We start from the raw sequence: 15,533 nt of genomic DNA, 5'->3' as shown, positions 1-15,533 counted from the left end.
TTAGTATTACTTTAAAAATAATAAATATGAACTAATAAAATAAGTATTTTTAACTACAATTCAAACAATATATTAGTTTATAACAATCAAAATTAAATAATAATAATACTTTTTACAAAAAAAATCAAATAATAATAACCTAAAGCTAAGAATTTGTTATTCTTCTCACTTTTATATGTGCAAATTCTCGAATTAAATCACTATAATCTAGTTCTACTAAAACTTTATTCTCAATAGATAATATGGCCAAATCGTTCAATGTCTCATGTGACATATTTTATCAAATATAATTTTTTATTAACTTTAGCTTAAAGAAACTTCTTTCGACAATAACTACTGTAACCGGCAGAGGTGTTCAAATATGGGTTGGGTGGGTTATGATAGAGTTTTCACCCAACCCATGTAAGAATTATTTTTTGACAGATGGATTGGGTTATGATGAGTTAAGATGGTTGAATTATTTTTTTTAATGGTTTAAATGGATTGGGTTATTGTGGGTTGGATGGGTTATTGATATATTAATTAAACTATTTATTATGAGCAATAATACACAACAATGCGATTCTTCTTTGTTTTTTTAAGTGATATGTTTTCTTTTGTATTTTTTATTACATGTCTAGCTTAACATTTTTTTATTGAGTTCCTTTAATTAGAATCATTTATTTGTTTGTTTGTTTTTTTGTACACTAAATTAAAACTAACTATCATAACTAGCAATATAAACATTATACAAAATTTGGCTAATAGTATAATATGTTCGAAAAGTAATACGTCTCACATGTGCTCCTTTTGTATTATGACTTTGTTATTCTTCTCACTTTTATATGTGCAAATTCTCGAATTAAATCACTATAATCTAGTTCTACTAAAACTTTATTCTCAATAGATAATATGGCCAAATCGTTCAATGTCTCATGTGACATAGTTTATCAAATATAATTTTTTATTAACTTTAGCTTAAAGAAACTTCTTTCGACAATAACTACTGTAACCGACAGGGGTGTTCAAATATGGGTTGGGTGGGTTATGATAGAGTTTTCACCCAACCCATGTAAGAATTATTTTTTGACAGATGGATTGGGTTATGATGAGTTAAGATGGTTGAATTATTTTTTTTAATGGTTTAAATGGATTGGGTTATTGTGGGTTGGATGAGTTATTGATATATTAATTAAACTATTTATTATGAGCAATAATACACAACAATGCGATTCTTCTTTGTTTTTTTAAGTGATATGTTTTCTTTTGTATTTTTTATTACATGTCTAGCTTAACATTTTTTTATTGAGTTCCTTTAATTAGAATCATTTATTTGTTTGTTTGTTTTTTTGTACACTAAATTAAAACTAACTATCACAACTAGCAATATAAACATTATACAAAATTTGGCTAATAGTATAATATGTTCGAAAAGTAGTACGTCTCACATGTGCTCCTTTTGTATTATGACTTTGTTATTCTTCTCACTTTTATATGTGCAAATTCTCGAATTAAATCACTATAATCTAGTTCTACTAAAACTTTATTCTCAATAGATAATATGGCCAAATCGTTCAATGTCTCATGTGACATAGTTTATCAAATATAATTTTTTATTAACTTTAGCTTAAAGAAACTTCTTTCGACAATAACTACTGTAACCGACAGGGGTGTTCAAATATGGGTTGGGTGGGTTATGATAGAGTTTTCACCCAACCCATGTAAGAATTATTTTTTGACAGATGGATTGGGTTATGATGAGTTAAGATGGTTGAATTATTTTTTTTAATGGTTTAAATGGATTGGGTTATTGTGGGTTGGATGAGTTATTGATATATTAATTAAACTATTTATTATGAGCAATAATACACAACAATGCGATTCTTCTTTGTTTTTTTAAGTGATATGTTTTCTTTTGTATTTTTTATTACATGTCTAGCTTAACATTTTTTTATTGAGTTCCTTTAATTAGAATCATTTATTTGTTTGTTTGTTTTTTTGTACACTAAATTAAAACTAACTATCACAACTAGCAATATAAACATTATACAAAATTTGGCTAATAGTATAATATGTTCGAAAAGTAGTACGTCTCACATGTGCTCCTTTTGTATTATGACTCTGTGTTAAACCACCTCGAAATTGAGATGATCCTCATTTCACAAACTTAGATCTCCCAATATCCCCAGAATGCTTTTAACTATCCTCAGATTCTAACTTACCTTTCAGCTTTTCTTTCTATAATGCAGCATCGGTAATGCGTTCCCTCATGCAAACTAAATTCATTCTGGTAAAATGCACTTAGACCATCTTTGAACATTTCACATTTAACTTCCTCAGTAGGAAACCATTGACTTATATAACGGTAAGGTTGTAAAAACGTTAGGCGCTAGTTAGGCGGACAGCCCCCCCCCCCCCCCCCCCCCCAAAGATTAACCAGATTTTTATTTTTATAATTTTTTAATAAATAAATTATTATATAAATAGAATTAAAATATGAATTATATTATGTACAAATAATAACATAAAATATTTAAGATAGAAAAACATATATATTTTACTATTTTTTACACTAATATCCTTCAAAAAATAAAGATGTGCCAACAAAATAACATTAATAACAAAATGTGTAAAAAAAACATTAATATCCTTAAAAATAACATTTGATGTGTATGTTCTTTTAATTTTTTGTTATAATTTATTTAAAATCGAAAAGATTGATATAAAATTAAATGGAATTTAAAAAAAAGGACCGCCTAGAACTATTTGGATCCTCTTGGGAGTCGACTTGAGAAAATCGGGACGGTGTTCTAAAAATCCTCATTTAGGCGTCTGATTTTTAGAACATTGCATAACGGTATAAATAATCAAACTTGTCCATATACCCCTTCACAGTCATAGCTCCCTATTTGAAGTTGAAGAACTTATTTCTCTTTGCTTTCTGAAATGATTCAGTTGGATATTCTTTCATGAAGTCACGTCTGAAAACATCATAGTTCAAACCTTCGGGATGCAAACCTCTAACTCTAGTTAACCATGTATCTGTTGGTCCATGTAATAATCCAAACACAGTCCTTCCTTTATCTTTATGCCTAACTACATAGTACCAAAAGCCTGTAGCCTTCATCCAATTATCAGCTTTCTCAGGCTCAATTGTACCCTAAAATTGATGCCCCAAAGTTTTTAGCATCCTTAATTAGCTCACAAGGCCTTCGACATGCCTTATGTGTTTCCATCATATCCACCAAAGCTTAAACTAATGTTTAGGGTTCAAACTACAAAATTTGTGCAACTTGCAGCATCATGGCTTATGGAGTCATAGGTGCAGGGTGTTCAGAGTCATGTGGTATCGTATTGGAGGATTAATAGGTTGATGCAGTGGTGGTTGTCTTTGAGGTTGGGAAATAGGTGGAACTTTATCATTAGATGATTCACTATCCTTTTGCTCTCGGGATCCATCCTAATTCTCTTTTTTCCTCATTTCTACCTCTACCCATATTTAGAGGCGGTCGGCCACGCTACCGTCTTGGATGCATCTATATGATAAACATACTATTAAAATTATAATTTATTACATAGTATGCATGAATAATATGTATGCAACACAACATTACACTTTATCAAGTTATATTCTTTTTCAATGCTATATTGCTAGTTGTGGTAGTGCTCTAAAATGTGTTTAGTGTGGAAAATTTCATTCAAGTGAATGTTGGAAGAGATATTTGGAATGTTATTAGTGTGGAGGAAGTGGTCACTTGAAAAAGGACTGTCCTTCAGGGAGGAGAACTGAATTTAAAAGAAAAATTAAGTGTTATGAGTGTGGTGATTAAGGGCATGTATGTATTGATTATCCTAAATTGAACAATACTAGAAGGGGTCGAGGATCAAAGAGTGACAAAGAAGGGAGAGGTAATTCATCCGAAAGAGGAAATGGCTGAGGTAATGGTAGAGGTACCGATATGGGCAAATGAGCTGGCAATACTTCTCAATGAGCTAGAAATCAGAGTACTCAATCAGATAGAGCTACAACTCAACCACGAGTTTTTCTTATGACTCCACAAGAAGTTATTGCATCTGTAGAAGTCATCACTGGTACAATTTCTTTATTTAGAAAAGATGCTTATGTGCTTATTGAACTTAGTGCCACACATTCCTTTGTGTCGCTTTTATTTACGTCCGATGTAATTTAGGAATCAAAATTGATGATTTAATGCTTAATTGTTAACATGCTTATGTCTTTAGTGTGTACACATATATATCCTGATTGTGAAGTAAAACTAGGAGGGTCTTATATACATGTTGATTTGGTACCTTTAATGGTGAAAACATTTGATGCGATATTAGGCATGGATGCATTATCTAAGTGTCGAGCCTTGGTAGTCTGTTGTAGAAAGAAAAGTTAATTTATTATTAGCTAATGTGAAGAATATGGGTTTCAAGGCAAGTGATGTGTACATAGAAATATAGTCTCTGTTATGACAGATATGAAAATGTTAAGGAAATGTTGTGAATCTTTCTTGGCATATGTAATACACAGTAAGCAAAGAACATCCCAAAATTACAAGATATGTCAACTGTGAATGAATATCCATATGTGTTCCCGTATGAGATATCGGGGTTACCATCAGAAAGAGAAGTGGAGTTTGCGATTGACTTACAACCGGATGTTGATCCTATATCTCTAGCACCGTATAGAATGACACTGATAGAAAGGAAAGAATTGAAAATAATCAATGGCCGATTATGGTGTTTCAATAAAGGTCTGCCACCTCAAAAGATAATAATAGAAAGCATAACAAAATGCGCAACAACCTATAAATAAAGATCAATAAAGATCTATTAGGTATGCCGAAAAAATCTTAGTCTCCTTTCTTATTTTTCCTTATATTCTCTTAAGATTGAAACTCACTCAAACATTCGAGGGCTTACGTCATCGTGTCGGGAGCTCCTCTGTTTTGCAAGTTTGAGCGAGGCTATAGACAAAAAAAAAAGGTTTTAGAGATTCAACCATTTAAATTTCTATAACATATCACCATCAAATACTATATTTTCTATTGCTTGGAATAAAAAACTAAAAGATGATCCGAAAAACTGAAACAAATACCCTATACTATCTTTATTGCAACTTGATGGAAAATGATAAAGAGATAAATTTGTTAATTATTAAGTACATTATTAAAAATTACAAATGAATAAGACCAAATCAACCTACAATAGCTTAGTAAAGTAATTTAAGCAAGTATAAAGAAGATATTTACCTAAAATAATGTGATCAAGGGCAGCATTGATTAGGGTACACTCAACTCAAGTCTCAAACAATGCAAAACGTAGAAGCTACAAGTGATTAAGAATGTATTTATTTCACAGGCTCTGAATTCTTAAGACTAATCTGCCCTTAACAAGTTGTAGTAGTTATGGGAGCCAATACCACAAATTAAAAGGGCAATAGAAAAAATTGAATAAGGGTAGTAGGAAAGATGCTTCTCCCTCTCTCTCTCTATCACACAATTCAATTCATAAACAAAAAGAGAGAATCATGAAAATGTGTAATGATTGTAGTTGGGCAGGCATTTGGGTCCCACCTAATGCTCTCCTTTTGTGGTGACTCTCATTTTCATGACTCCTCCCTTTATATTTTTTACTTTGTTTATATAAAAGTTAATTATTCTCATCCTTCCTCATTCATCAATTCTACCTCTCTTATTCTTCTTAATCTCATCTTAATGTTATCATTTACTTTCAGGTAATTCCAGTATTATATTTTTAACTAGTTTTTCTTATACAATAAGAGTAATTCATATAAATTTTACTTGAATCATGAACCGACGGTGGGTAATTAGAAATTGGGGAGTAAAAATTGAAGAATTAAATAGGAGTGGAGGAGAGAAAAGGAGGGGGGAGAGAGAGAGTATTGAGTAGTATAGTGGGAGACAAAGCTATTTTTGTTTTTGTTGGGTATCTAAATTAATTTTATCTTTTTCCTCAAAATACTGAATTTCAGAGGCAGAGGGTTTTCCTAAATTTCTCTCCTTTTCTCTCTCTACATCTCACAAATTTGCAGTTCAGGTTAGTTTGTATCCAATCTCTATTTCTTTTCTTCTTACTATTTTTTAATTCTGCTTTCTAAATTTTTCCTTTCTCTTTCTTTATCCATTTCCTTTATTTTCGAAAATCTCCAAACTACCTCTGTTTGTTTGCTTATTATTGGAATATTTTTTGGTATGTTTCTAATTTCATTTTTGTGACGGCATATTTATGCAAATGGGTTTTGGTTTCAGGATTTGGTTCTGGATTGTTGATTCGATTGATGAGGGAGGAGTTTATATTGCTTAGGGTTTCCTGCTGATGGAGCTGTATGCCCATTCCCCAGTAATCAGTGGGTTCGCTTGTTTTTACCATTTTGTGTTTTCTTTAGAGTGGATTCGGATCATTTCATGACTGCCAATACATTTTTCTCCTGAACAGTTAAATTATCCTTTTGGGTTTTCAGTGAGGTATTAGTTTTCCAAATTTTATTTTCCCTTCACCCGGATTTTGGCTTCTTGTTTTAATTGGCTGAGTGGTTTGGAGCTGTGAATTGTCGGAGAGAAGGGAAAGGGAGTTGGAAATTCAGCTTTTTAGGCTATTGACATTTTGTTTGATGCAATTGGGATTCTGAAGGAGAAATTGACATCATAATTGCAGCAGAAGATTCTTCAGTTTAATAGCTTTCTCAAGGATGCTGCCTTTTATTTTAAAGGAGAATTAAATATTTTCTTGGACGAGGTAAATTCAATTTATTGTCCTGGTGTCCTTGTATAGTGAGGGAGGATGGAAAAGGCGATAGGTTGTATTGAGGAGACCAGTATGTGCATGGCCGATGAGGTTAACCCTGAAGAATCATTTTGTGCCGAAATGGAAATTGAGGATGATGAAGTTGGAAGTTCAAGGAATGAAATTCAACAGTTGACCTCAGAGAAAGGTGAGGGAAGCAATGTGGTTTTCTCAAGAGAAGGACCCCTTGTAGGTAAAGAGTCAAGAAGGTCTGGTGTGTATCGTTGCGGTGCGAAGAAACTCAAGTCTCATGTGATTGTAACCGAGTCTGAGATTGACAAGAAAGAGAATATTGGCCATGACAAGAGACTCACTAAACAAGACAGAATTGAATTAGGTCGTCTGTTTCAAGGTGCAGTGAGTTCCCATGATTGGGAACTTGCTGAGAGCTTGATTCTGTTGGCAGATCCACAGACCCTTAATGATGCCTTGTGCATAACACTCGATTCGATTTGGTTTTTGTGCACACAACAAGAGCTTAATGGGATAACTGGATTGATCAAGAAGATCATTGCAAATGGTGCTTATGACTTCACTAGAGCTGCTCTTAGGACTTCATTTTTGGCTTCATGTGTTTCTGCTTGCCAGAGCCGAACAATGAGTCTTGCTGATACCGTGACCGTGATGGCTCAGAGGTAAAACTCTTAATAACCTCCATATATACCAAAAAAGAAAGGAATAGGAAATGTAAACAATGGAATGTGGTATCTAGGGGCAGATAATATGCATATTTTTTTTTTCTATAAGATCAATAAATTTGGAAGCTATTAGATGAACTTACTGAGTCTGCAGCATGTATAAAAGCTTACATAACGTGCCCGTCTGCTTGTTTATTTGTTTGTGGAAGATGATGGTGTATGTACCTTAAATTTCTCATTGGTAGTCCTTATTCGATGCGTGCATTCCTATTTTAGCATCATAAACCTGATCATTATTAACTTTACTCAAAGTTGATGTCAAATTCATTTATAGTTGCCTTACAGTAGCTTTTGGTTGATCTATTTCTTACATGTGTATGTATTATGCTGTCTAGTATCATATGCTTCATGCTTTTCCTTGGTACGTATTTATATTCATGGCATGACCTGCGTCAGAGGAATGTTCATCCAGTATTGTATTATATGAAAAATGAGAAGCACTTTTATTCCTTTTTCTCCATCCAGTGGTATAGATGAATCTGTCAAGTGCTATAACGATAGGGAAATCAATTGTAGTTGGTGCCTTTATTCTACGAGAGTATTATTCTGCTATATGAATTCCAAAACAGTAGCTTTCATGAATTAAGGGGGAAAAAGAAACCGTTTACCAAGAACCTGGGTACCATAGTAATTGAATGTAAGGTAATGTTTGTTAGGGGGATTGGAGGGAAGGAAAAAGAGGGTGGGGGAGCTGGGGTGAGAGAGAGGGTTGCACAATTTTCTTGGTGTGTATCTAGACATACCATTTACCAAGAACTTGGATAATGTAGTGATTGAATGTAACTATGTAAGGCGATGCTTGTTAGGGGGATTGGAGGGAGGAAGGGGATACATGCCCACGAAATTGTGCATTCCTTCCCCCCTTTCCCTTCCTCCTTCTAAACACTGCCTTAAGTGAATTCAAAATGACCCATGTCATGATTTTTTGCGTGTTATTGATTGTGCAACTACTTTGTTAGAAAATTTCTTTTTCTTTAGGGAGTTCATGTTTGAAATTGATAGCTATTGTATTGTTAATATATACATTTTTGTGCCATGTGCTCAATAAGCTTTCTTTTTAATTTTGTTTGTTGCATAATATTTATCCCCTTTTCAAGTTTGTCTAAATCATGTTGTTTTCCGATGTTAACACATTCAATTGTGAACATGTTTCAAAAAGTAATGGTGGAAGAATAATACTATATCTAGATGCATGGAATTCATAAGTACTAAAGGCGCAAGTGGGTTTTGGAGCCTAGGAGCAAGGCAAAGTCACGTGCCCAAGTGACACAAACCGCGCTATATAAAACCATAAATGATAATATTTAAAATATAAGAAACGATACATTCTAAAATCGAAATGCAACAAATACTAAGTTATGAAAATGTTCTTAATCATAGATTCTAACATGTATTAAACCCCATATTCTAAAATTCAAGTGTTCAACTAATAGTAAATCCTGAGTTGACTAATAACCACTTCTCATAAAAAAATCTCCAACTTCCATCAGTCATCACTCTCCTGATCTCAACATAATCAGATTCTTTTTCAAGGATCTCATCCTCTACAAAGTCAGTTTCTTCTTCCTCCTCACCTTGAAGAACTGAATGGTGCTTTAGCCGTTTCCTTTGGCCTAGCACTTGAAGTAGATGTGTTCATGACATTTTTTCCTACTCAAGTGTTATAAGCACTTTCTTCAACTCCAGCAGCCCTACCAACTGAAGCTCATGTTAAATTATCATCTTCAAACATGAGTTGTTCATCATCCGACCCCTTGTCATCTAATTTCCCCATCAACCATTCATTAGAGTCATCTATATCAACCATGGCATAGCTTCTTCCATTCTATTTGGTATGCTGCATTTTGTGTTCTTTCTCTCTTTTTTTTCCTGATGTCTCTGTTTCTTCAAACTCCATGTTCGTTCCTTTTTTGTTGCTTATTTTGGACACTAGATGTTTCTAATCCCAAGGTGGAGATTAAAGATGTATCTTACTTTTTTAAAACCCTAAAAAAAATCCACGTGACGGAAAGGCATGCCTCTTATAACCACAGCTAGGCGCACATTGGCTCGCCTTGGCGGTCGCCTGAGTGACATATCACACCTTTGGCTTGCTAAGGCGCTCAGATTAGTGCTTTGTGCGCCTTTAACAACTATGCTGAAATTGATGTCTTTTTATTGACTTGTAAGCTAATAATTTGGGAACTACAGAGAAGCGTGGCCTATACAGAAGAGAACTAAGAAATTGTTAATTTTTTTTTTTTTGCCTGTGAGTGACTTACATTTCTGTGCATGTTTGGGTCTATATCTACTATGTTCTTATGCTTATTGTGCAAAAAGAATCCTCTGAAGCTGAAGAGGACGGCGACTTTAATATAAAATCTCATATAGAATGATAAGATCTTGATCTTTGAGGTTACTCTTTTCACCATTCCGCCAGCCTTTACTTAATCTTCTTTGAATAAGCACCAATTCCTTTATCTTTCTCTTTTTTATAACGAGAATAAGAAAAAACCCTGTCTTGTTTCTGTTTTGGTACGTTGCTTATAGTTTTTTTAGGTTGTTCAACATTGGGGCACTATAGGAAGATGCATATATTGTTCATTTTACATCTTGTACCATGGTTTTCTAACTAACGAAATGTCATTATCTACTTTCATGATGCTCACATGGACATGCTCATACAAGGTATAAGAGACCTGTAGGCTCTAGGAAGGAGATTTTATTTTGTTGAAGGATAACAAAGGAGATTGGATGACTATTTCTTGAAAGAAGTTAAATGTTCTCTATATTGAAGGTGTCAATTTTAATGAATGGTGAGTTCATCAAATTTGTGCATTTCTTTGGTGCCTCATGGAGTAAGAGGCAATGTATATGTTTTGAGTTTCCACATCTTTGTCCACTATGTCTGTTCAAGTGCATACTTCGTTATGCATCTCTTCCTTTTTTTTTTTTTTCCGTTTCGTTTCATTTCTTTATTTTAATTTTCTGCTGGTTTTGGTTGGTTTTCTTTGGTCCATGATTTTGTCAAAGAGATTGTTTAGAGTTGCTGAAGTATCATTGTATGCTAGTCGACTTTCAGGAAATGTTTTTGTCTGCATGCAATCTACATAGATGAAAGTTACTAGTTGCTATTGGTATTAGGGAGGAATTTCATGGTATGAAATAGTTCCCCCTTATGTATAGAAAGGCTTTGCAGTTGTAGCAAAAAATGTTGGCACTAGGAATTCATTCACCTTCTCCTTCAAATTTTTCAGAACTTAAAAATCAATGCTAGAAGATGCTGGCAGAATATGAATCTTTGGATTGAGCATGTTGTTAATGTACGATTATTGTTCTGCATTGCTTTCTGCATCAGGTTACATGAGCGTCTCCAAGAATGCAATGGGGATGAGGTGCTGAAGGCAGAAGCTGGTGCCAAGGTTCAAAAGTTTACTGAATGGGCTTTGAAATGTATAGGTTTCCATTCTCGTTGCCAGGGGAATAGAGATAGAGTTAGCCATAACTCGGCCATTGAGATTCAGTTACAACTATCCGCATTCAAGACATTTTTAGACCTTGCCGGCAATCAACTCACAGGGAAAGATTTCACAGAGGCCTTTGATGCAGCTTGTTTTCCTCTTACTTTATTCTCTAGTTCATTTGATCCTGGTTGGGCATCTGGGATATCAGCTACTGCAATCCAAGGATTGTTGGGTATGTTGGTTGAAGGGGGTGCAGATAATGTCAACCAGTGTTTTCTTGAAGCCTCTCGTTTTGGAAGTACAGAACTTGTGCGCATATTGTTGCAGGTGAGTTATTATATTTCAGAATGGCCTTCAATTTCTTTTCTGATTTGTTTTTACCAAGAAAAAGATTTATGTTTATGCAAAGAGAAAAATAAAAGATCATTGCTTAGATAGTTGGAGGAAAAGATGTGTTTTAGTAATTGGTAAAATCGGCAACTGTTATGCGGTGCTTTAGTAGGTGATGTTATTGGGGAGTGCTTCGGTGGAACAATCATTTTTTATTTAATTGCAACAGAAATGAGGTTTTGAACGGTGTCCATGATTAGTAGGATGAAACAGAAAACCAAGCAAGAATTAGGTATAGGATGTTGCTCTTTAGTGTGCGGAATTCTATAGACTTGCAGACACTGAAGAGTATAGGGATTGACTCAGCCCTCAGGCATGGGTCTTTCATTGGACATTTTCCTACATCATTATGATAGATAGGCTAGATTGAGAATTGAATTAATTGGCTGGATTTAGTATTCTTTTCAATAGTGCAGTTACTCATTTATCAAATGATCTGCTAAGGAATTTTTGCTGGATTACTAAAATAAGTTAGTGTCCCACCATGACTAATAGATGAACCGTTTTCTCAGTTACATGATGATGGGTGATTGTTTGGAAGCCAGAGGTTAGCATTCAGTAAGTTCACTACTTAATGGTGTAGTAAGTTGAAGTAGTTTTTGGAAAGCTAATCTTTACCTTTCAAAATTATAGCATTTAACTGAACTGCTAAAATAAATAAATTTCTGGCTGTTGGGTTTCCTGTGACAATCTATCCATTTGTTTACTCAATACCTGACCCTGGCCACTACCTATCAATAGTTGACTGCAATTAGCAGTCCAACAAGCACGATGTATTGAGATGGATTATTCATTTCTTAATGACTATATAGCTTACTGCAAAGGTTTTCAAGTTTTGCATGTTGCATCTATCTCGTATAGGGGTATCATAATGGGTTATCGTGTCATATCATATTATGTGATCTATATATTCCACATGATTATATATGATATAAATGGCACAAAAATATAATCGTGCCAAACAGGTTGTATCTGAAAATACTGTTGTCATGTCAGAAATTGACAGCCCTAATTTCGTGTAGTTAGATCACATTAGTCTGAAGATTCTTTTGTGATCTAAAATTTTGAGCATAGAATGTATATGTCAATGTTTCTACCGTTATACATGTAGGTCTTCTGTAGGCTGTATGCCTGAGTTCCTTAGCGTTTGATAGAAAGCAGGAGAATAGCCTGAGTTCCTTAGTGTTTGATAGAAAGCAGGAGAATAGCTGTTCATCTTCAAATTTGATTCTACTTATAGTGTTAAGCAGTCCATGAATCTTACTACACTCATATTTGTATTTGGAATCCACCAGTCCAGTTTGTGAAGTGGGGTCACTGCCTCACTGCCTGCTTGGGTGGGTTAGGAGAGAATATTAAAGTGAAATGGAGTAAGGTGGAGCAAAGTTTTTGGAGGAAAAATAAGTTCTCAAATTGTCTTTTTTTTTTTGGAAAAAGGTAGAGGTTTGTAAAGTTTAAAATATATCTTGTTTGATTTGTTGAATGTGTTATAAAATAATGTCTAAATTACAACAGTGTCCTTTGACGAAAGTATTCATCAAAACTAAAAGGGACAGTTTAAAAATTTCTCTAAATTTAATCTCCAAATCGATCCCAATTGAAGGGATGAGAAGAGGAGGTAAATGAAGGTTTTTAAACTTCCACCCTTTGAAATCCTCAATCCTAAACGCAGTACCATATCATACCTTCCCTTATACCATCTCCATCCAAGACAACCTAAGATTAAGTAAAGGTGTGTAGTGCGTTTCTGTATAAAATAACTTGTGTGAAAAGCAAAAACCAGATTTGAAGTTGCATGTTTGTGGTCATTAAACCACAAGTTATATGAATTTTCTGCAATGATTTGGCCTGAAATTCAGCTTATTAGCTCAAATTCTTTTATCTTTTTCTCAAACTTCATTAAAATGTTTTGGTTGTGCTGTGCATCTTATTCAAGTTCGTCTGTGGGCTTGGGTAGGTTATTCTGTTTTTCCATTTTCCTGTTCAAAGTACTTGACCCTATAACGCGTATGATTGAATTGTTTGTTTGCAAATTTTGGTGGTGGGGGATTGTATTGTGGGAGGTAATATGAGTATTAAATATGTTTTTTAAGTTATCCCTTGCTTATCATTTTGCAATAATCTAATGGTAGATTTGACTGTTTAGATTGCTCAACGGAACAGCTTGGATGTTGATGTTGATCTGGCCCTTGGTTTTGCTTCACACTATTGCAAAATTGGCACAATGGAATGTCTAGTAGAAGAGGGAAATGCTATAGCTTTCTTAGGCCCTTTGATGAGAGCAGCAGAAAGAGGGTGTATGCAGGTTGTCCAATGGTTTGTGAACAGGGGTTGCCGTGACATGGAGCTGTGTCTTGCCCTTACAGCTGCCACCTCGAGTAGCCAAGTTGAAGTTGCTGCATATCTTCTCCTTCACGTACCTCAGCACGTTCTTGCAGCCCTCAGCATTGAAATTCTCAAGGCTGCAGGTGAAAGAAGTGGCGGCTCACTTGATGGTGTAGCATTTCTACTTCGATCTGATTTCTTGGGTGATCCTGCTGCAACTTATGCTGTTGCAGACAGCATTGCTAGGTCCGATGATGAGGCTTTTGCACCTGAGTTGAGAGCTTTTCTGCGGGAGCACTGGTCAGAGGCAGCTTTCTCAGATGGATTACAGCAAGGACAGGAACATTATGTGAATCTGATGAGGATTTTAAATTGGGGTGGATCACCTATGTGTTTAAGGGATCTGCCAGGCCATCTCAGGGTGGCAATTGCTTATATTCCACTTTATAGGGAATGTATCGAGGCAGGTGGTCGTTTATTTTCACAAAAGCTAAGGGGGCAGCTTGTCGAAGCCGTGAGAAGGCTGGGGGGTGGGTCATTAGAAGGAGTGAGTCAGGGAAGGGAGCTCATGAGTATTTTGGAGCATCACCTTCCTCCATTTTTGGTTCATACCCCCGCCTCCTGTGTTGGCTAGAAGATGCTGAAATTGATGATTTCCACGAAAGTTTTCCCCTTTGTACTGGATAGATGCTATGGACAATAAGATAATTGAGCTGTGGTTAAGGTGAGAGCTTTAAAAAAGTTGCCAATTTTCCTTCCATTCCATAAAAGATGGGTTGGCAAAAATAGGGCATGTCTGTCTACTAGTACCTACAGTCAATCTCTATAGCATATAAATGGATTCACATGGTGATGTGTAATATATGTGTGACACGGAGCAACTTATTGTCACAAAGGGTTGATATAATTAATGTATATTAGCCGAGCATTGTCTCTTTTTTTCTGGTGTTTTCTTCGAACATTGGTAGGTTGGTTGGTATGCATCTCCATCTTGCATCTTTCATTATTCTTCTTTACTGGTCTTGATACATTGATAATAGGAAGGTACAAATGTTGGTGGTTATGGTGTCCAAATCTACGATGGCTGGTGGGATTGATTTGTCTTTGGACCGAAATAGTTGGTCCAATTTTTGAATCCGCCTAATTTCCATATAAACTTTACCAAAGTCTTTTTTTTTTTCTCTTTTTCTTAACAGAAGTCTATCTTGTACTTAAAAGAAAAGAAAGGGAAAAAAGTAAAAGCAAATGAAGGAATGAATTCAAAATGTATAAGATCACATTTTGTGATTTCAGTCAATAATCACCCACAGAGCTGGTCATAGAACTGCCAGTAATCTTTGATCCAATAAGAAGCGTTTCCGAAATTTAATAGGTAAAATATAGGGAAAAGTAAAAAATAAAATAAAAAATCATGTGTTTTAGAACATTTAAAACCTAAACTATGCAGTTTAAAAGTTTACAAAAAGCTACCATGTGATACAAGCCGTTTCAATGTGTTAAAAAACTAAAATCAATGTTTTCTTTTTGGTAATCTATTAACAATTTATAAAAGTTGAATGGTTAAATCTCAGTAATGATATTAAATTGAATTAATATTCATTATTAATTATGTAAAACATTGTTTTTAATTATCATTTTCTTTGCTTCCCCCCTTTGTATTCTTTTTTCTTTTCTTTTTGATTCTAATATAATCGGGTTGTAGGCTGCTCCGGGGGTGCCAACCTAGTTGGGATGCTCGGACTGTCTACGCGTCCCAACCTTCATTCAAAAAAATTATCATTATTATGAGTTAATTCAACAAGATTAATTATTCAATAAGTGAATTAATTGAGAAAAAAAACATTCCAACAATCCGACTACAGTGATATTTTGCTCATTCGTTCAA

The 15,533-nt window shown here is 34.5% G+C and overlaps 1 protein-coding gene across 1 annotated transcript; it reads left to right on the top strand.

Annotated features, from left to right (window-relative positions):
* Positions 1 to 5,703: 5,703 nt before the first annotated feature.
* LOC136218065 (ankyrin repeat protein SKIP35-like) lies at positions 5,704 to 14,591 on the top strand. The gene is made up of 5 exons (XM_066004805.1): positions 5,704 to 5,722; positions 5,981 to 6,045; positions 6,258 to 7,427; positions 10,828 to 11,260; positions 13,470 to 14,591. Exons 3-5 carry the CDS (start codon positions 6,790 to 6,792, stop codon positions 14,280 to 14,282), a joined length of 1,884 nt encoding a protein of 627 aa, XP_065860877.1. The 5' UTR covers positions 5,704 to 5,722; positions 5,981 to 6,045; positions 6,258 to 6,789; the 3' UTR covers positions 14,283 to 14,591.
* The last annotated feature ends 942 nt before the right edge of the window (positions 14,592 to 15,533 follow it).

This window comes from Euphorbia lathyris, chromosome 2 (genome assembly GCF_963576675.1).
Source record: "Euphorbia lathyris chromosome 2, ddEupLath1.1, whole genome shotgun sequence".
Lineage (NCBI taxonomy): Eukaryota > Viridiplantae > Streptophyta > Magnoliopsida > Malpighiales > Euphorbiaceae > Euphorbia > Euphorbia lathyris.
The sequence above is the reverse complement of the archived record's forward strand: the minus strand, read 5'-3'. Positions and strand labels throughout refer to the sequence as shown.